Here is a 22,898-nt window from a genome sequence, read left to right as displayed (position 1 = left end):
GACTGGATGGATCGATAGATGGGTGGAGGAGCCATTATAGAACGTAGAGCTCAACTGTTATTACAATTATTTATATCTCTATAGAAGTCCTGTTCATCTGATATCTGAGGCTCTAGGTTCCCTGATACTGCCTTGATGAGAACCTCCAGTCCACACAACACAACGTTACATGCAGACAATACACAGTGAGTCAAAGTCAGCCTGTGATGCTCTGACAAGAGGTAGAACACGAGCTTTGAATCATGACCCCCTCTGTTGCCGTGGTTGCAGCTGGTCAGAGGGGGAGGTGACTTGGACTAGAGACGGAGGGAGAGAAGAGGACAGAGACTAGAGAATAGACAGACACAGTTTGCTGAGAAAAAATAAAACTATTGAACATCAAACATGTGCCCAGTGATGGACAGAAGATGCAGTAAAAAGACATGATGACTACTACTACCACTGCTGCTACTATTACCTGCTGCTACTATTACCTGCGACTACTACTGCTGATACTATTACCTGCTGCTACTATTACCTGCTGCTACTATTACCTGCTGCTACTATTACCTGCTGCTACTATTACCTGCTGCTACTACTACTGCTGATACTATTACCTGCTGCTACTACCACTGCTGCTACTATTACCTGCTGCTACTACTACAGCTCATACTATTACATGCTGCTACTATTACCTGCTGCTACTATTACCTGCTGCTACTACTACTGCTGCTACTATTACCTGCTGCTACTATTACCTGCTGCTACTATTACCTGCTGCTACTATAACCTGCTGCTACTACTACTGCTGCTACTATTACCTGCTGCTACTATTACCTGCTGCTACTATTACCTGCTGCTACTATTACCTGCTGCTACTACCACTGCTGCTACTATTACCTGCTGCTACTACCACTGCTGCTACTATTACCTGCTGCTACTACTACTGCTGCTACTATTACCTGCTGCTACTATTACCTGCTGCTACTACTACTGCTGCTACTATTACCTGCTGCTACTACCACTGCTGCTATTACCTATTACTGCTGCTACTGCTGCTACTATTACCTGCTGCTACTATTACCTGCTGCTACTACCACTGCTGCTACTATTACCTGCTGCTACTACCACTGCTGCTACTATTACCTGCTGCTACTACCACTGCTGCTACTATTACCTGCTGCTACTACCACTGCTGCTACTATTACCTGCTGCTACTATTACCTGCTGCTACTATTACCTGCTGCTACTACTACTGCTGCTACTATTACCTGCTGCTACTATTACCTGCTGCTACTACTACTGCTGCTATTATTACCTGCTGCTACTACCACTGCTGCTATTATTACCTGCTGCTACTACTACTGCTGCTACTATTACCTGCTGCTACTACCACTGCTGCTACTATTACCTGCTGCTACTACTACCTGCTGCTACTATTACCTGCTGCTACTACCACTGCTGCTACTATTACCTGCTGCTACTACTACAGCTCATACTATTACCTGCTGCTACTATTACCTGCTGCTACTACTACTGCTGCTACTATTACCTGCTGCTACTATTACCTGCTGCTACTACCACTGCTGCTACTATTACCTGCTGCTACTACTACCTGCTGCTACTATTACCTGCTGCTACTACCAATGCTGCTACTATTACCTGCTATTACTATTACCTGCTGCTACTATTACCTGCTGCTACTATTACCTGCTGCTACTATTACCTGCTGCTACTATTACCTGCTGCTACTACCACTGCTGCTACTATTACCTGCTGCTACTATTACCTGCTGCTACTATTACCTGCTGCTACTACCACTGCTGCTACTATTACCTGCTGCTACTATTACCTGCTGCTACTACCACTGCTGCTACTATTACCTGCTGCTACTATTACCTGCTGCTACTATTACCTGCTGCTACTACTACTGCTGCTACTATTACCTGCTGCTACTACCACTGCTGCTACTATTACCTGCTGCTACTACCACTGCTGCTACTATTACCTGCTGCTACTATTACCTGCTGCTACTACTACTGCTGCTACTATTACCTGCTGCTACTATTACTGCTGCTACTATTACCTGCTGCTACTACCACTGCTGCTACTATTACCTGCTGCTACTACCACTGCTGCTACTATTACCTGCTGCTACTACTACTGCTGCTACTATTACCTGCTGCTACTATTACCTGCTGCTACTACCACTGCTGCTACTATTACCTGCTGCTACTACTACAGCTCATACTATTACCTGCTGCTACTATTACCTGCTGCTACTACCACTGCTGCTACTATTACCTGCTGCTACTACTACTACTGCTACTATTACCTGCTGCTACTATTACCTGCTGCTACTACTACTGCTGCTACTATTACCTGCTGCTACTACCACTGCTGCTATTATTACCTGCTGCTACTACTACTGCTGCTACTATTACCTGCTGCTACTATTACCTGCTGCTACTACCACTGCTGCTACTATTACCCGCTGCTACTACCACTGCTGCTACTATTACCTGCTGCTACTACTACAGCTCATACTATTACCTGCTGCTACTATTACCTGCTGCTACTACCACTGCTGCTACTATTACCTGCTGCCTACTACTACTGCTGCTACTATTACCTGCTGCTACTACTACTGCTGCTACTATTACCTGCTGCTACTACCACTGCTGCTACTATTACCTGCTTCTACTACTACAGCTCATACTATTACCTGCTGCTACTATTACCTGCTGCTACTACCACTGCTGCTACTATTACCTGCTGCTACTATTACCTGCTGCTACTACTACCTGCTGCTACTATTACCTGCTGCTACTACCAATGCTGCTACTATTACCTGCTATTACTATTACCTGCTGCTACTATTACCTTCTGCTACTATTACCTGCTACTATTACTATACTACCTGCTGCTACTATTACCTGCTGCTACTACCACTGCTGCTACTATTACCTGCTGCTACTACTATTACCTGCTGCTACTATTACCTGCTGCTACTATTACCTGCTGCTACTACCACTGCTGCTACTATTACCTGCTACTACTATTACCTGCTACTACTATTACCTGCTGCTACTACCAATGCTGCTACTATTACCTGCTATTACTATTACCTGCTGCTACTATTACCTGCTGCTACTATTACCTGCTGCTACTATTACCTGCTGCTACTATTACCTGCTACTACTATTACCTGCTGCTACTATTACCTGCTGCTACTATTACCTGCTGCTACTACCACTGCTGCTACTATTACCTGCTGCTACTATTACCTGCTGCTACTATTACCTGCTGCTACTACTACTGCTGCTACTATTACCTGCTGCTACTATTACCTGCTGCTACTATTACCTGCTGCTACTATTACCTGCTGCTACTATTACTTGCTGCTACTATTACCTGCTGCTACTATTACTGCTACTACTACTGCTGCTACTACTATTACCTGCTGCTACTATTACCTATGCTACTACCACTGCTGCTACTATTACCTGCTGCTACTACCACTGCTGCTACTATTACCTGCTGCTACTACCACTGCTGCTATTACCTGCTGCTACTATTACCTGCTGCTACTATTACCTGCTGCTACTATTACCTGCTGCTACTATTACTTGCTGCTACTATTACTGCTGCTACTATTACCTGCTGCTACTATTACCTGCTGCTACTATTACCTGCTGCTACTACCACTGCTGCTACTATTACCTGCTATTACTATTACCTGCTGCTACTATTACCTGCTGCTACTATTACCTGCTGCTACTATTACCTGCTGCTACTACCACTGCTGCTACTATTACCTGCTGCTACTACTACCTGCTACTACTATTACCTGCTGCTACTACCACTGCTGCTACTATTACCTGCTGCTACTATTACCTGCTGCTACTATTACCTGCTGCTACTATTACCTGCTGCTACTATTACCTGCTGCTACTATTACCTGCTGCTACTATTACCTGCTGCTACTATTACCTGCTGCTACTACCACTGCTGCTACTATTACCTGCTGCTACTACTACTGCTGCTACTATTACCTGCTGCTACTATTACTGCTGCTACTATTACTGCTGCTACTATTACCTGCTGCTACTACCTGCTGCTACTATTACCTGCTGCTACTACCACTGCTGCTACTATTACCTGCTGCTACTACTACCTGCTGCTACTATTACCTGCTGCTACTATTACCTGCTGCTACTACTACTGCTGCTACTATTACCTGCTGCTACTATTACCTGCTGCTACTATTACTACTGCTGCTACTACTACCTGCTGCTACTATTACCTGCTGCTACTATTACCTGCTGCTACTATTACCACTATTACCTGCTGCTACTATTACCTGCTGCTACTATTACCTGCTGCTACTATTACCTGCTGCTACTATTACCTGCTGCTACTATTACCTATGCTACTTTTACTGCTGCTACTATTACCTGCTGCTACTACCACTGCTGCTACTATTACCTGCTGCTACTACCACTGCTGCTACTATTACCTGCTGCTACTACTACTGCTGCTACTATTACCTGCTGCTACTACCCTGCTGCTACTATTACCTGCTGCTACTACCACTGCTGCTACTATTACTATACTATTACCTGCTACTATTACCTGCTGCTATTACTACTGCTGCTACTATTACCTGCTGCTGCTACTATTACCTGCTGCTACTATTACCTGCTGCTACTACCACCTGCTGCTACTATTACCTGCTGCTACTACCTGCTGCTACTATTACCTGCTGCTACTATTACCTGCTGCTACTATTACCTGCTGCTACTACCACTGCTACTACTACTGCTGCTACTATTACCTGCTGCTACTACCACTTACCTGCTGCTACTACCACTGCTACTATTACCTGCTGCTACTACTACTGCTGCTACTATTACTACTGCTGCTACTACCACCTGCTGCTACTACCCTGCTGCTACTATACTGCTACTACTACCTGCTACCACTGCTGCTACTATTACCTGCTGCTACTACTTACCTGCTGCTACTATTACCTGCTGCTACTATTACCTGCTGCTACTACCACTGCTGCTACTATTACCTGCTGCTACTACCACTGCTACTACTACTATTACTGCTGCTACTATTACCTGCTGCTACCTGCTACTATTACCTGCTACTATTACCTGCTGCTACTACCACTGCTGCTACTATTACCTGCTGCTACTACCACTGCTGCTACTATTACCTGCTGCTACTGCTACTACTACTGCTGCTACTATTACCTGCTGCTACTATTACCTGCTGCTACTACCACTGCTGCTACTATTACCTGCTGCTACTACTACTGCTGCTACTATTACCTGCTGCTATTACCTGCTACCACTTACTATTACCTGCTGCTACTACCACTACCTGCTGCTACTACTATTACCTGCTGCTACTACCACTGCTGCTACTATTACCTGCTGCTACTACCACTGCTGCTACTATTACCTGCTGCTACTACTACTGCTACTACTACCTGCTGCTACTATTACCTGCTGCTACTACTACTGCTGCTACTATTACCTGCTGCTACTACCACTGCTGCTACTATTACCTGCTTACTACTACCACTGCTGCTACTATTACCTGCTGCTACTACCACTATTACCTGCTGCTACTGCTGCTACTATTACCTGCTACTATTACTGCTGCTACTATTACCTACTACCACTGCTACTATTACCTGCTACTACCACTACTATTACTACTATTACCTGCTGCTACTACCTACTGCTGCTATTACCTGCTACTACTATTACCTGCTACTACTATTACCTGCTGCTACTACTATTACCTGCTACTATTACCTGCTATTACTATTACTATTACCTGCTGCTACTATTACTACTACCTTACCTGCTGCTACTATTACCTGCTGCTACTACCACCTGCTGCTGCTACTATTACCTGCTGCTACTATTACCTTACCTATTACCTGCTGCTACTATTACCTGCTGCTACTGCTGCTACTATTACCTGCTGCTACTATTACCTGCTGCTACTATTACCTGCTGCTACTATTACCTGCTGCTACTATTACCTGCTGCTACTATTACCTGCTGCTACTACCACTGCTGCTACTATTACTGCTGCTACTATTACCTGCTGCTACTATTACCTGCTGCTACTATTACCTGCTGCTACTATTACCTGCTGCTACTATTACCTATTACTTGCTGCTACTATTACCTGCTGCTACTATTACCTGCTGCTACTATTACCTGCTGCTACTATTACCTGCTGCTACTACCTACCTACTATTACCTGCTGCTACTATTACCTGCTACTACTTTACCTGCTACTATTACCTGCTTACTATTACCTGCTGCTACTATTACCTTGCTGCTACTGCTGCTACTATTACTGCTGCTACTATTACCTGCTACTATTACCTGCTGCTACTATTACTGCTACTACCAATGCTGCTACTATTACCTGCTATTACTATTACCTACTGCTACTATTACCTGCTGCTACTATTACCTGCTGCTACTATTACCTGCTGCTACTATTACCTGCTATTACTATTACCTGCTGCTACTATTACCTGCTGCTACTATTACCTGCTACTACTGCTACTACTGACTATTACCTGCTGCTACTATTACCTGCTGCTACTATTACCTACCCAATGCTGCTACTATTACCTACTGCTACTATTACCTGCTGCTACTATTTACCTGCTGCTACTATTACCTGGTAAACTGCTGCTACTATTACCTGCTGCTACTACCACTTGCTAATACCCACTGCTGCTACTAACCTGCTACTACTACTGCTACTATTACCTGCTGCTACTACCACTGTGTCAATGGTATTACCTGCTGCTACTACCACTGCTGCTACTACCACTGCTGCTACTATTACCTGCTGCTACTATTACCTGCTGCAATGGTGGGTCACTATTACCTGCTGCTACTATTACCTGCTGCTACTATGCTGCTACTTTACCTGCTACTATTACCTGCTGCTACTACCTGCTGCTACTACACTGCTGCTACTATTACCTGCTATTACTATTACCTGCTGCTACTATGTGCTCTACCTGCTGCTACTACCACTGCTGCTACTATTACCTGCTGCTACTATTACCACTGCTGCTACTACCAGTACTTCACTATGCTGCTGCTACTAGGACTATTACCTACTAAAACTGAAGGAACCTGCTGCTACTATTACCTGTGATAAGACCTGCTGCTACTATTACCTGGGCTACTACTACTACTACCACTGCTGCTACTATTACCTGCTGCTACTACTTACTGCTGCTACTATTACTGCTGCTACTATTACTTGCTGCTACTATTACTGCTGCACTATTACCTGCTGCTACTATTACCTGCTGCTACTATTACCTGCTGCTACTACCACTGCTGCTACTATTACCTGCTACATTACCTGCTGCACTAACTATACTTTACCTGCTGCTAACCACTGCTGCTACTATTACCTGCTACTACCTGCTGCTACTATTACCTCTGCTAAAATGCAATTACATTACCTGCTGCTACTTTACCTGCTGCTACTATTACCTGCTGCTACTACACTGCTCCTATTACCTGCTACTACTATTACAGTGAACTACTCATGGCCCTAGTACCTGCTGCTACTATTACCCCTGACTACAGACTTGGCTACTAGCTGCATATTACCAAACTATGACCACTGCTTTACCTGCTACTATTACCTGCTGCTACTGAACCATGCTCACTACTATTACCTGCTACTACTAAATTACCACTGCTGCTACTAGTTACCTGCTGCTACTATTACCTACAGCTGCTACTACTATTACCTGCTGCTAAAGAGTACAGAATACCTGTACTATTACCTGCTGCTACTATTACCTGCTGCTACTACCTGCTGCTACTACTACTGCTGCTACTATTACCTGCTGCTATTACCTGCTGCTACTACCACTGCTGCTACTATTACCTGCTGCTATACCAAAGTGCTATTACCACTATTACCTGCTGCTACTGATTACCTGCTATACTACCTGCTGTAATTACCTGCTGACTGCTTTTACTATTACCTGTGACAACTATTACCTGCTGCTGAATTTCTTCAGCCTCCTGACTACCTGCTGAAAACCTGCGCTGCTGCGCTACTACCACACTGCTCTGCTACTATTACCTGCTGGACCAATTCTACTTGTCCGTGATGTGTACCACTGCTGCTACTATTACCTGTGCTACTATGCTACTACTGCTCCTGCTACTATTACCTGCTGCTACTACCATGCTACTATTGGGGGCTGCTCCTGCTGCTACTATTACCTGCTGCTACTACCTGGGCTGATCACTCTCCTGCTGTACTATTACCTGCTGCTACATTACTGCTGCTATACCTGTATTACCTGCTGCTACTACCACACCTGCTGCTACACCACTCCTGCTACTATTACCGTGCTGCTGGTACTATTACAACTACCTGCTGCTACATTACTGCTGCTGACTACTTGGACCCTGCTGCTACTACCTGCTGCTACTACGCACTGCTGCTATTACTTATTACCTGCTGTACAGGAGAGCTGCTACTATTACCTGCTGCTACTATTACCTTGCTACCTGCTGCTACTACCACTGCTGCTACTATTACCAGGATGGACTATTACTCTGCTACTACTATTACCTGTTACCTACCCTGCTACTATTACCTGCTGCTACTACCACTGCTAATTCCAGCTACCCAGTTGCTACTACCACTGCTGCTACTATTACCTGGGTACTGCTGCTACTTTACCTGCTGCTTACCTGCTGCTACTATTACCTGGTACTATTACCTGCTGCTACTATTACCTGCTGCGCTACTAGTACAGCATTACTGCTGCTAGGTATTACCTGCTGCTACCACTGCTGCTGCAGTGTGGTTGCGATTGCTGCTGTCTGTACCTGCTGCTACTACCTGCTGCTACTATTACCTGCACTACCACTGCTGCTACTATTATGTGCTAGGTACCACTGCTGCTACTATTACCTGCTGCTACTATTACTGCTCTCAACTATTACCTGCTGCTACTAAGCTGAGTGCCTGCTGCTACTATTACCTGCTGCTACTACTGCTCATTACCTTAGCTTATTACCTGGGAACTACTAACAATGCTGGCCTCTGCTACTACCACTGCTGCTACCTTACTGCTGGGAACACCAATGCAGATTACCTGATACTATTACCTGCTGACTATTACCTGCTGCTACTGTATTACCTGCACTATTACCAGCTGGTCTATTACTATTACCTGCTGCTACTATTACCTGCTGCTACTTTACACGTTTAAATGTTTTACCACTACTATAGTGAAGGACAGTACCTGGTGCTACTATTACCTGCTGATACTACCTGGCACTGTATTACCTGCTGCTACTATTACGAGCAAAGAAGCTGTTTAGTCTGTGCTACTTGGGCTACTATTACCTGCTGCTACTACCACTGCTGCTGCTATTACCTGCTGCTACTACTATTACCTGGGCTGGTTGCTACTATTACCTGCTGTACTATTACCTGCTGCTTGACTGTAGACCCTGCTACTACCACCTGCTGCTACTTACCACTGCTGTACTGACTGCTACTGCTGCTACTATTACCTGCTGCTACTACCAATGTTGCTACTATTATGCTACTCTATTACCTGCTGCTACTATTACCTGCTGCTACTATTACCTGCTGCTACTACTTGCTACTGACCTGCTGCTACTACTACTGCTGCTACTACCAATGCTGCTACTACTGTTTGTATTACTGCTGCTACTATTACCTGTCACCTTACCAGGATTACTAACCTGCTGCTACTATTACCTGCTGCTACTATTACTGCTGCTGCTACTATTACCTGCTTTACTAATGTTATTACCTGCTGCTACTATTACCTGCTGCTACTATTACCTGCTGCTACTATTACCTGCCACTGAACTGCTACACCGAATCACCTGCTGCTACTACTACAGCTACTATTACCTGAACTATTACCTGCTGCTACTATACCTGCTGCTACTATTACCTGCTGCTACTATTACTTGCTGCTAATTACCTGCTACGCCTGCTGCTACTATTACCTGCTGCTACTATTACCTGCTGCTACTACTACCACTGCTTTACTATTACTGTGCTACTACCACTGCTGCTACTATTACCTGCTGCTACTATTACCTGCTGCTACTATTACCTGCTGCTACTATTACCTGCTGCTACCATTACCTGCTGCTACTATTACCTGCTATACTTATTACCTGCTGCTATTACAATTATAAACTTTTAGTACCTGCTGCTACTATTACCTGCTGCTACTATTACTGCTCTACTATTACCTGCTGCTACTATCCTATTACCCGAGAATTAAACTACCCACTGCTGCTATTACTTACCTGGTCTGCTAGGGAGACGAATTACCACTTGCTACTATTACCTGCTGCTACTACGACCTGCTGCTACTATTACCTGCTGCTACTACTATTACTGCTACTACTCTACTATTACTAAACCTTGACCTGCTGCTATTATACTACTACTGTACTACTTTACCTGCTGCTACTATTACCTGCTGCTTGCTGCTACTATTACCTGCTGCTACTACCACTGCTGCTACTATTACCTGCTACTACTACTGACTTACTGCCTACTACTTGCTGCTACTACTGCTGCTACTAACTGCTGCTACTATTACTATTACTATTACTGCTGCTACTTATTACTATGCTGCTACTATTACTGCTGCTAACGCTGCTACTATTACCTGCTGCTACTATTTTTACTATTACTGCTGCTACTACCTGCTATTTATTACCTGGTCTGCTACCTTCAACGTGACTAGGATTACCTGCTGCTATATTACCTAATGCTATACCAATGACTTTACTACCTGCTGCTACTATTACTGGACATACCTGCTGCTAATTACCTGCTGCTACTTACATCTGTCTATGCTACTACTACCACCATGCTGCTGCTACTATTACCTGTTGTACTATTACTGCTGCTGTGTCTAGCTTGCTACTGTTGTTATTACTGTGCTACTGTTACCTTGCCGTGCTACTGCTGCTACTATTACCTGTTATTAGGTGGTGTGTTACTACTTGCCGTGTTGTTATTACCTGCTGCTCTAGCTTGCCTATGTTGTTATTACCTGCTGCTACTATTACCTGTACTATTACCTGCTTGCTGCTACTATTACCTGGTGGTGCTGTCTAGCTTACCTGCTGCTACTATTACTGTGGTGGTGTGTCTACTATTACCTGTTGTTACTACCACTGCTGGTACTGTCCTAGCTTGCCGTGCTGTACTATTAGGTGGTGTGTCTAGCTTGCCCTGTTGTTATTACCTGGTGTGTCTACCTGCTGCTACTATTACCTGCTGTACTATTACCTGCTGGTACTGTCTACTATGCCGTGTTGTTATTACTGCTGCTACTGGTGTGTCTAGCTTGCTACTTATTACCTGCTGGGTGGTGTGTCTAGCTTGCCGTGTTGTTATTGCTGGTACTATGTGTCTATTACCTGCCTACTATTGTTATTACCTGGTGTGTCTAGCTTGCCATGCTGTTATTAGGTGGTGCTGTACTACTAGCTTACTATTACGTGTTGTTATTACCTGGTGTGTACCACTGCTGCCGTGTTGTTATTACCTGGTGCTACTCTTACCTTGCTACTACCACTGTTGTTACTATTACCTGCTGCTGCTGCTGCTACTACTACCTTGCCGTGTTGTTATTACCTGTGGTGTGTCTAGCTATTACCTGCTGCTTATTACCTGCTGCTACTATTGTGCTAGCTTGCCGTGTTGTTATTACCTGGTGCTACTCTAGCTTATTACCTGCCGTGTTGTTATTACCTGCTGGTGTGTCTAGCCTGCTGCTACTATTACCTGTTACTATTACCTGTCTAGCTTGCCGTGCTGTTATTACCTGCTGGTGGTGTGTCTAGCTATTACCTGTTGTACTATTACCTGCTGCTACTATTACCGTGCTGCTTATTAGGTGCTGTGTCTAGCTTACCTGTTGCTTATTAGGTGGTGTGTCTAGCTTGCCGTGTTGTTATTACCTGGTGTGTATTACCTGCTTACTATTACCGTGTTATTAGGTGGTGTGTCTAGCTTACCGTGCTGCTTATTACCTGCTGTGTCTAGCTTGCCTGCTGCTACTATTACCTGCTGTGTATTACCTTGCCTGTTGTTATTACCTGGTGTGTCTATTACCTGTTGTACTATTAGGGCTGGTATTACCTGCTGCTACTATTACCTGCTGCTACTACCTAGCTACTATTACCTGCTGCTGCTTGTATTACCTGCTGCTACTATTACCTGCTGCTACTATTACCTGCTGCTACTATTACTGCTGCTACTATTACCTGCTGCTACTACCACTGCTGTTTCCTACTACTACTATTACCTGCTGCTACTACTACTGCTACTTTTGCTTACTACTTACTGCTGCTTACTACTACTGCTTACTACACTACTAGCAATATAGATATTTAGTGCTTAGACCTACAGGTAAACAGTATACTTGCATTTATTAATTAGTTCACCACTTCACACTGAACCTACAGTACAGGAGGAAAACATGGTGCTCATGTGTCAATGGTGGGTCATCGCGCACACACACACACACACACACTACCTACCTACCTACCTACTTCCCACACAGTGTGTGTGTAACGGTAGAAACATATTCCTTACATCACTCTCCAACAGGTTGAACATGCTGAGCTCAGCGATCTCCTTGGTATCGTCAAACTTCTCCAGAGCCTGTTTGATCTCGTCGTCCGTCACCTTGCCCTGACGCTTCTTCTTGTAGTCGAAGTCCAGACGGCGGCCTTCCAGTTTCTTCAGGTGATGCTGCGAGGAGAGGAAGGAAAAGGAAGGAAGAAAGGGTGATAAGAGTGACAGGTTAGACAGGGATCACTCCAAATGGTTAGACGACTTCATCCTTTTTGTACCAACCCAAACCGTACTGTGCTGGTCCAGCTCAGCTTGGTCCAGTTCAACTCATGGCCCAGTCCTGAAACAACCCCTGACCTCAGATTGGACAGGCATATGCCAGCAACATGACCGGAGCTCCCGGCCACATCAGATCAAATCAAATTTTATTTGTCACATACACATGGTTAGCAGATGTTAATGCAAGTGTAGTGAAATGCTTGTGCTTCTAGTTCCGACAATGCCGTAATAACCAACGAGTAATCTAACTTAACAATTTCACAACAACTACCTTATACACCCAAGTGTAAAGGAATGAAGAATATGTACATAAAAATATATGAATGAGTGATGGTGCAAAACGGCATAGGCAAGATGCAGTAGATGGTATCGAGTACAGTATATACATATGAGATGAGTAATGTAGGGTATGTAAACATATAAAAGTGCCATTGTTTAAAGTGGCTAGTGATACATTGTGCATCTGTAAAAGTTTGTGAGTGCTTTTGGTGACAAGCCGAATTTCTTCAGCCTCCTGAGGTTGAAAAGGCGCTGTTGCGCCTTCTTCACCACACTGTCTGTGTGAGTGGACCAATTCAGTTTGTCCGTGATGTGTACGCCAAGGAACTTAAAACTTACTACCCTCTCCACTCCTGTCCCGTCGATGTGGATGGGTGGGGGGTGCTCCCTCTGCTGTTTTCTGAAGTCCACGATCATCTCCTTTGTTTTGTTGACATTGAGTGTGAGGTTATTTTCCTGACACCACACACAGAGGGCCCTCACCTCCTCCCTGTAGGCTGTCACGTCGTTGTTGGTAATCAAGCCTACCACATCTGCAAACTTGATGATTGAGTTGGAGGTGTGCGTGGCCACGCAGTCGTGGGTGAACAGGGAGTACAGGAGAGGGCTCAGAACGCACCCTTGTGGGGCCCCAGTGTTGAGGATCAGCAGGATGGAGATGTTGTTACCTACCCTCACCACCTGGGGGAGGCCCATCAGGAAGTCCAGTACCCAGTTGCACAGGGCGGGGTCGAGACCCAGGGTCTCGAGCTTGATGATGAGTTTGGAGGGTACTATGGTGTTGAATGCTGCGCTGTAGTCGATGAACAGCATTCTCACATAGGTATTCCTCTTGTCCAGATAGGTTAGGGCAGTGTGCAGTGTGGTTGCGATTGCGTTGTCTGTGGACCTATTGGGGCGGTAAGCAAATTGGAGTGGGTCTAGGATGTCAGGTAGGGTGGAGGTGATATGGTCCTTGACTAGTCTCTCAAAGCACTTCATGATGACGGAAGTGAGTGCTACGGGGCGATAGTCGTTTAGCTCAGTTACCTTAGCTTTCTTGGGAACAGGAACAATGGTGGCCCTCTTGAAGCATGTGGGAACAGCAGACTGGGATAAGGATTGATTGAATATGTCCGTAAACACACCAGCCAGCTGGTCTGCGCATGCTCTGAGAACGCGGCTGGGGATGCCGTCTGGGCCTGCAGACTTGCGAGGTTTAACACGTTTAAATGTTTTACTCACGTCGGCTGCAGTGAAGGACAGTCCGCCGGTTTTGGTAGCGGGCCGTGACAGTGGCACTGTATTGTCCTCAAAGCGAGCAAAGAAGCTGTTTAGTCTGTCTGGGAGCAAGACATCCTGGTCTGCGACGGGGCTGGTTTTCTTTTTGTAATCCGTGATTGACTGTAGACCCTGCCACATACCTCGTGTCTGAGCCGTTGAATTGCGACTCCACTTTTGTCTCTATACTGACGCTTAGCTTGTTTGATTGCCTTCCGGAGGGAATAGCTACACTGTTTGTATTCGGTCATGTTTCCGGTCACCTTGCCAGGATTAAAAGGAGTGGTTCGCGCTTTCAGTTTCGCGCGAATATTGCCATCAATCCACGGTTTCTGAATGTTTTAATAGTTGCTTTGGGTACGACATCGTCGATGCACTTTCTAATGAACTCGCTCACCGAATCAGCGTATTCGTCAATGTTGTTGTTTGAAGCAATGCGGAACATATCCCAGTCCACGTGATCGAAGCAATCTTGAAGCGTGGAATCAGATTGGTCGGACCAGCGTTGAACAGACCTGAGCGCGGGAGCTTCTTGTTTTAGTTTCTGTCTATAGGCTGGGAGCAACAAAATGGAGTCCGAAATAATCTGAAGGTGGTGCCATCACCAATGCTTACCCGTATCAGACACCTTCAGGCATATGATTATTCAGAGTCAATTATAAACTTTTAGTATGCCAGAGTTTATTTTCCCTCTGCCCTTAGAACAAAAAAGTCTAAATGAAGCTCTCCGAGAATCTAAACTTTACCAGCTGAGTATTGATTCTGTGGTCTGGCAGGGAGACGAATGTAATTGTATTGGGCAACTCCAACGAGAGAGTAGAGTAAACATGCTGCCTCTCCCTCCAAGGCAGTAAACATTGACTGAGCATTAGGAGTTATCCAACTGATGTCAATGTCTAGATGAAGTGATTGTTACTCCACTTATTTATGTGCATATAAAGGTGCAACGTTGGCATTAACGTTACATTTTTTAAATTAACATTTTCCTGGTCTGCTTTCAACGTGACTAGGATTTGAGTTGTATGTTGTAATGTATGTAATGACTTTCAATGTGTCTCATTAAGGACATAGAAAATTAACGGTACATCGGTCTAGCTTACCATGTTATGTCTAGCTTGCCATGTTGTTATTAGGTGGTGTGTCTAGCTTGCCGTGTTGTTATTAGGTGGTGTGTCTAGCTTGCCGTGTTGTTATTAGGTGGTGTGTCTAGCTTGCCGTGTTGTTATTAGGTGGTGTGTCTAGCTTGCCGTGTTGTTATTAGGTGGTGTGTCTAGCTTGCCGTGTTGTTATTAGGTGGTGTGTCTAGCTTGCCGTGTTGTTATTGTGGTGGTGTGTCTAGCTTGCCGTGTTGTTATTGTGGTGGTGTGTCTAGCTTGCCGTGTTGTTATTAAGGTGGTGTGTCTAGCTTGCCGTGTTGTTATTGTGGTGGTGTGTCTAGCTTGCCGTGTTGTTATTAGGTGGTGTGTCTAGCTTGCCGTGTTGTTATTAGGGTGGTGTGTCTAGCTTGCCGTGTTGTTACTACGGTGGTGTGTCTAGCTTGCCTTGTTATTAGGGTGGTGTGTCTAGCCTGCCGTGTTGTTATTGTGGTGGTGTGTCTAGCTTGCCATATTGTTATTAGGGTGGTGTGTCTAGCTTGCCGTGTTGTTATTAGGGTGGTGTGTCTAGCTTGCCGTGTTGTTATTAGGGTGGTGTGTCTAGCCTGCCGTGTTGTTATTAGGTGGTGTGTCTAGCTTGCCGTGTTGTTATTAGGTGGTGTGTTTAGCTTGCCGTGTTGTTATTAGGGTGGTGTGTCTAGCTTGCCGTGTTGTTATTGTGGTGGTGTGTCTAGCTTGCCGTGTTGTTATTAGGTGGTGTGTCTAGCTTGCCGTGTTGTTATTAGGTGGTGTGTCTAGCTTGCCGTGTTGTTATTAGGTGGTGTGTCTAGCTTGCCGTGTTGTTATTAGGTGGTGTGTCTAGCTTGCCGTGTTGTTATTAGGTGGTGTGTCTAGCTTGCCGTGTTGTTATTAGGGTGGTGTGTCTAGCTTGCCGTGTTGTTATTAGGTGGTGTGTCTAGCTTGCCGTGTTGTTATTAGGTGGTGTGTCTAGCTTGCCGTGTTGTTATTAGGTGGTGTGTCTAGCTTGCCGTGTTGTTATTAGGGTGGTGTGTCTAGCTTGCCGTGTTGTTATTAGGGTGGTGTGTCTAGCTTGTTGTGTTGTTATTAGGTGGTGTGTCTAGCTTGCCGTGTTGTTATTAGGGTGGTGTGTCTAGCTTGCCGTGTTGTTATTAGGGTGGTGTGTCTAGCTTGCTATGCTGTTATTGTGTTATGTCTGTTATGCAGTTTTGCTATTATGTCATGTGAGTGCACTGTTCTTGTTATCCTTGTATTTTGTATGTAGGGATTTTTTTTAATGCAGTACTCACTCAAAAAAGAGACCTGGGTCCAGGGGTGAAAGTAGACTTAATTTCTTACCGGTACGAGACACCTATACTACATAAATTGCAGGGTAGCTTACTCTGCTGACACTGACAAACATATCAATAAAAACGATGTTGTCTGATCCATCTAATCGGCCTATGGGAAGGGGAGACACAAATACAACCTGAAGGAGGAAATGTTTGTCCAAAAACAAACAAAAAAAGTGGTACTGACCCAATGACAAAGACAGTGAATATGCACACTCACCGGGGATATGGCTGATGTTCTCGCTACTGTTCACTCAATTAAGTTATGAATTTTGATCACTAAAAGACAGGTGAGTATCTTCACTGTCATCTCTTTACAGCAATAAGCCATTTGCTTTCCAAACAGTTTTTCTGCAATTGTATTTTTAAATATTGCGATATGCCTGGCTGGGTCTCTCTTCTTCTCACTGATAGTCGCAACTCAACAATCATCTATTTGGTATTTGCCCAAATTGCGGGCCCTTCAACTGTGGACTATGCGAGTTCAAACAATCTACAGTTTAAAAAAGTTAAAAAAGAAGCTACTTCAAATGTACTTTAGGGAAAGCTTCCCCAGCCTTATGGACACGCCTATGCCTTCTAATTGTGGCACAAACACAACCAGTCATGATGTTTTCATCTGATTGTCAAACAATCACTTAACCAAGGCGCTCCTGTAGCCTACCTGCACACATTCGTCCAAACCCCAACAGTGCTCTGTGCACCCGCAATTTGATGAATTGAAAGAGACATCTGTTACAAAGACACCTGTGTGTATTGTAATGGCACCTCGGTTTCGGCCATTCATCTCCGTCTTGACAAAATGTAAGTGTTCTCCTCAAACCACAAAGCAATTTGGAGGATAAACCACCCGGTTTCCAGTCAATTGGCGGCTGACATGCAGCAATGTTAAATAGTGGTGTAGTAGCCTATAGTTTCTGGGCATGTTGTATTACCAGACGGCCTTACTTTCCCCCAGTCTGGGTCTCAATGTTGCATGAAATATCAAATAAAATGAATAAATCCAAGTCTCACCGCAATCTCCTTGAGGTCTTTGTCGTGGAGGGTCTGCAGCGGGTCCAGGAAGTTCTGCTTGACCTCCATGTCGAGAGCGTCCTTCACCTCCCCCAGCTCACGCATGGACTCCCCAGCATCGATCAGAGCCAGGCCTGGAACACACAGGGGCATAATATAACATGTACTCCTCCATCTCCTTCAGACAAGTTGAGGAGCACATCAATGTTGTTTATGATCGCTAAGCTAGCCCGCTCCGTTGTTTGTTTGGTCTTATGAGTCGGCAAGGCCGCACAAACAAATCTGGGGGCAGTCTAGCAATCAGCACCATTATAAATAGACAATGGCGGTGATCGAAATCAGTCTTGCCTACTACTAACTAAAACTACATACTGGGTACTAATAGTACTACATACTGTTTAGTAGAAAGGTATGCAGTAAGCAACCATTATCATTTCAACATACTACTCATCCGTACTGAGAAGGCATCATCAAATGCGCAATCGCGTTTGTTCCCCGTCATTCGTACATTTTTGTAGAGCGAGTCCCTATTCTGATTATGAGCTGTTGTCAAACATGTTCAAACAAGTGCAAAAAGATGATTCTCTTCAATAGTGTGCAGCGAATTCTACTTGATGAAAAGACTACATGAGTATAACATCCTGGCATTTAAAACATACAACATTTTAGAAATGTCACATCCTATACAACGTTATATTTCCGTATACCCAAAAGCCTACTATTTAGAAGGCTAGTACGGCCATAGTGACTTACCAAAGTTGGACTCTTCCCCGAGCTCCCTGCCAAACTTCTGCATGGACTCTCCCAGGACGGTCTCGGTCTGGATGTAGCCCAGACCCTTCTCCTGGCCACGCATCTTAGACATGGAGTTGATCATGGTCATCTTGGCTCTGGAGGCTGTACACGCAAACAATTCATTCATAAATCACTCAATCAATTAAATCAAATCAAACTTGCCGTACAAGTTTACTTTTTAAACATGTGCTTGATTATGGTGTATTGTCATGCGTATAATTTATTCAATTAAATAAAAATCTATCATCAAAAAGGGTTGACCAAAACACGGTGCATTTATTTTCAGCAGGGTCCATAGGGCTCAGGTCAAATGTAGTGCACTATATAGGGGATAGGGTGCCATTTGAGACCAGCCATGGCACGTGTCTCACCTGGGTTGGGCTGCAGATACTCAGTGGTCTTGGTCATAATGTCCATCACCGCCCTACTGGTGGTGTCCACCTTCTACAACCCACACAGAGAGAGATATATATTTAAAAAAGGAGAGAGAGATTATGACAGAGACAGAAAAGACAGGGGGGGTGAGAGGGAAGAAAGAGATTAAGACAGAAAAGAGATAGAGAGAGGTGAGGGAGGAGGAGAGAGAAGCAGGAGATTGAGGCAGAAAGACAGAAGAGAGAGCTAGGGTGTAGGGGGGAAGAGAGAAGAAGGAGAAAAGATGGAGAGAATGAGAGAAAACACAGAAGGAGGAGGAAGGCTTTGTTTCCTGTAGTGTGGAGCGAGAGATAACACGCCTGGACAGAACATGAAGGGACTGTACTCTGTAGTGTGGAGGTGGAGCGAGGGATAACACGCCTGGACAGAATATGAAGGGGCTTTACTCTGTAGTGTGGAGGTGGAGGGAGAGACAACATGCCTGGACAGAACATGAAGGGACTTTACTCTGTAGTGTGGAGGTGGAGGGAGAGACAACATGCCTGGACAGAACATGAAGGGGCTTTACTCTGTAGTGTGGAGGGAGAGACAACATGCCTGGACAGAACATGAAGGGACTTTACTCTGTAGTGTGGAGGTGGAGGGAGAGACAACATGCCTGGACAGAACATGAAGGGACTGTACTCTGTAGTGTGGAGGGAGAAACTACATGCCTGGACAGAACATGAAGGGGCTTTACTCTGTAGTGTGGAGGTGGAGGGAGAGACAACATGCCTGGAGAAGGGACTGACTCTGTAGTGTGGAGGGAGAGACAACATGCCTGGACAGAACATGAAGGGACTGTACTCTGTAGTGTGGAGGTGAGGGAGACAACATGCCTGGACAGAACATGAAGGGACTGTACTCTGTAGTGTGGAGGTGGAGGGAGAGACAACATGCCTGGACAGAACATGAAGGGACTGTACTCTGTAGTGTGGAGGTGGAGGGAGAGACAACATGCCTGGACAGAACATGAAGGGACTGTACTCTGTAGTGTGGAGGTGGAGGGAGAGACAACATGCCTGGACAGAACATGAAGGGACTGTACTCTGTACTCTGTAGTGTGGAGGTGGAGGGAGAGACAACATGCCTGGACAGAACATGAAGGGACTGTACTCTGTAGTGTGGAGGGAGAGACAACATGCCTGGACAGAACATGAAGGGACTGTACTCTGTAGTGTGGAGGTGGAGGGAGAGACTGCCTGGACAGAACATGAAGGGACTGTACTCTGTAGTGTGGAGGTGGAGGGAGAGACAGAACATGAAGGGACTGCCTGGTGTGGAGGTGGAGAAACAGAAGAACATGAAGGGACTTTACTCTGTAGTGTGGAGGTGGAGGGAGAGACAACATGCCTGGACAGAACATGAAGGGACTGTACTCTGTAGGTGGAGGGAGAGACAACATGCCTGGACAGAACATGAAGGGACTGCCTACAGAACATCTGTAGTGTGGAGGTGGAGGGAGAGACAACATGCCTGGACAGAACATGAAGGGACTGTACTCTGTAGTGTGGAGGGAGAGACAACATGCCTGGACAGAACATGAAGGGACTGTACTCTGTAGTGTGGAGGTGGAGGGAGAGACAACATGCCTGGACAGAACATGAAGGGACTGTACTCTGTAGTGTGGAGGTGGAGGGAGAGACAACATGCCTGGACAGAACATGAAGGGACTGTACTCTGTAGTGTGGAGGTGGAGGGAGAGACAACATGCCTGGACAGAACATGAAGGGACTGTACTCTGTAGTGTGGAGGTGGAGGGAGAGACAACATGCCTGGACAGAACATGAAGGGACTGTACTCTGTAGTGTGGAGGTGGAGGGAGAGACAACATGCCTGGACAGAACATGAAGGGACTGTACTCTGTAGTGTGGAGGTGGAGGGAGAGACAACATGCCTGGACAGAACATGAAGGGACTGTACTCTGCCTGGAGAGGGAGAGACAACATGCCTGGGACAGAACATGAAGGGACTGTACTCTGTAGTGTGGAGGTGGAGGGAGAGACAACATGCCTGGACAGAACATGAAGGGACTGTACTCTGTAGTGTGGAGGTGGAGGGAGAAACTACATGCCTGGACAGAACATGAAGGGGCTTTACTCTGTAGTGTGGAGGTGGAGGGAGAGACAACATGCCTGGACAGAACATGAAGGGACTGTACTCTGTAGTGTGGAGGGAGAAACTACATGCCTGGACAGAACATGAAGGGGCTTTACTCTGTAGTGTGGAGGTGGAGGGAGAGACAACATGCCTGGACAGAACATGAAGGGACTGTACTCTGTAGTGTGGAGGTGGAGGGAGAGACAACATGCCTGGACAGAACATGAAGGGACTGTACTCTGTAGTGTGGAAGTGGAGGGAGAGACTACATGCCTGGACAGAACATGAAGGGACTTTACTCTGTAGTGTGGAGGTGGAGGGAGAGACAACATGCCTGGACAGAACATGAAGGGACTGTACTCTGTAGTGTGGAGGTGGAGGGAGAGACAACATGCCTGGACAGAACATGAAGGGACTGTACTCTGTAGTGTGGAGGGAGAGACTACATGCCTGGACAGAACATGAAGGGACTGTACTCTGTAGTGTGGAGGTGGAGGGAGAGACAACATGCCTGGACAGAACATGAAGGGACTGTACTCTGTAGTGTGGAGGTGGAGGGAGAGACAACATGCCTGGACAGAACATGAAGGGACTGTACTCTGTAGTGTGGAGGTGGAGGGAGAGACAACATGCCTGGACAGAACATGAAGGGACTGTACTCTGTAGTGTGGAGGGAGAGACTACATGCCTGGACAGAACATGAAGGGACTGTACTCTGTAGTGTGGAGGTGGAGGGAGAGACAACATGCCTGGACAGAACATGAAGGGACTGTACTCTGTAGTGTGGAGGTGGAGGGAGAGACTACATGCAAAGCTGACAGCTGGTGAAGATTGCTTTTGTTTTCCCACTTGATGCTGGTCAGATATGCCAGTCTCTGCCTTCTTCAACACAGACCTCACACTACTATTCGCCAGAGCCCTATATTTAAATACATGGCTCTGCTATACACTCCTCAGCCTCCCCAGCTGTCTAGAATAAGACACTACACTACAGAAATGGTTTTGGCTTGGTCTCTCCCCAATCACAATGCACGCACACTTCATTTTCCCACTTTCTAGAAGCAATTTCATAAGAATTTTTCCAAGGCATTTAAAATGAGATAAATGTCTCTCTTTTATTGAAAAAAAGTAAATGTGCAGTGCACCGCACAATGTAATACAATAGGACTATGGGGATAACCCCTTGGAGTGAATAGAAAATGGAGTGGTGAGGATATAGTTTCTAACACAAATGAACAAGGCTTGGGAGAATGGGCTCATTCATCACAACATTGTAATATTGAAGAAGAAAGAGAGGATTCTTAGATAAATAGAAAGAGAGGATTCTTAGAGAAATAGAAAGAGAGGATTCTTAGAGAAATAGAAAGAGAGGATTCTTAGATAAATAGAAAGAGAGGATTCTTAGAGAAATAGAAAGAGGATTCTTAGAGAAATAGAAAGAGAGGATTCTTAGAGAAATAGAAAGAGCGGATTCTTAGAGAAATAGAAAGAGGATTCTTAGAGAACTAGAAAGAGGATTCTTAGAGAACTAGAAAGAGGATTCTTAGAGAATTCTTAGAGAAATAGAAAGAGGATTCTTAGAGAACTAGAAAGAGGATTCTTAGAACTAGAATTCTAGAAACTAGAAAGAGGATTCTTAGAGAACTAGAAAGAG

General features: G+C 45.3%; 1 protein-coding gene across 5 annotated transcripts in view; it reads right to left on the bottom strand.

Moving 5' to 3' along the window:
• The window catches only part of sh3gl2a (SH3 domain containing GRB2 like 2a, endophilin A1), a 79,004-nt gene that overhangs the window by 6,443 nt on the left and 49,663 nt on the right, over nucleotides 1-22,898 (bottom strand). For all 5 annotated transcript variants that reach the window (XR_010459671.1, XR_010459672.1, XM_065003829.1 and 2 more), the window contains exons 3-6: nucleotides 19,102-19,174; nucleotides 18,689-18,832; nucleotides 17,936-18,069; nucleotides 12,679-12,837 (exon numbers count right to left, since the gene is read on the bottom strand). Coding sequence is in view for 3 of the 5 variants with exons in the window: in XM_065003829.1 (XP_064859901.1) it covers nucleotides 12,679-12,837; nucleotides 17,936-18,069; nucleotides 18,689-18,832; nucleotides 19,102-19,174 (510 nt within the window). In the remaining 2 variants the exon portion in view is untranslated. The remainder of the gene's footprint in view (nucleotides 1-12,678; nucleotides 12,838-17,935; nucleotides 18,070-18,688; nucleotides 18,833-19,101; nucleotides 19,175-22,898) is intronic.

Source organism: Oncorhynchus nerka, linkage group LG18 (assembly GCF_034236695.1).
Source record: "Oncorhynchus nerka isolate Pitt River linkage group LG18, Oner_Uvic_2.0, whole genome shotgun sequence".
NCBI lineage: Eukaryota > Metazoa > Chordata > Actinopteri > Salmoniformes > Salmonidae > Oncorhynchus > Oncorhynchus nerka.
Note: the sequence above shows the minus strand (reverse complement) of the source record. Positions and strands in the feature narration are given on the sequence as shown.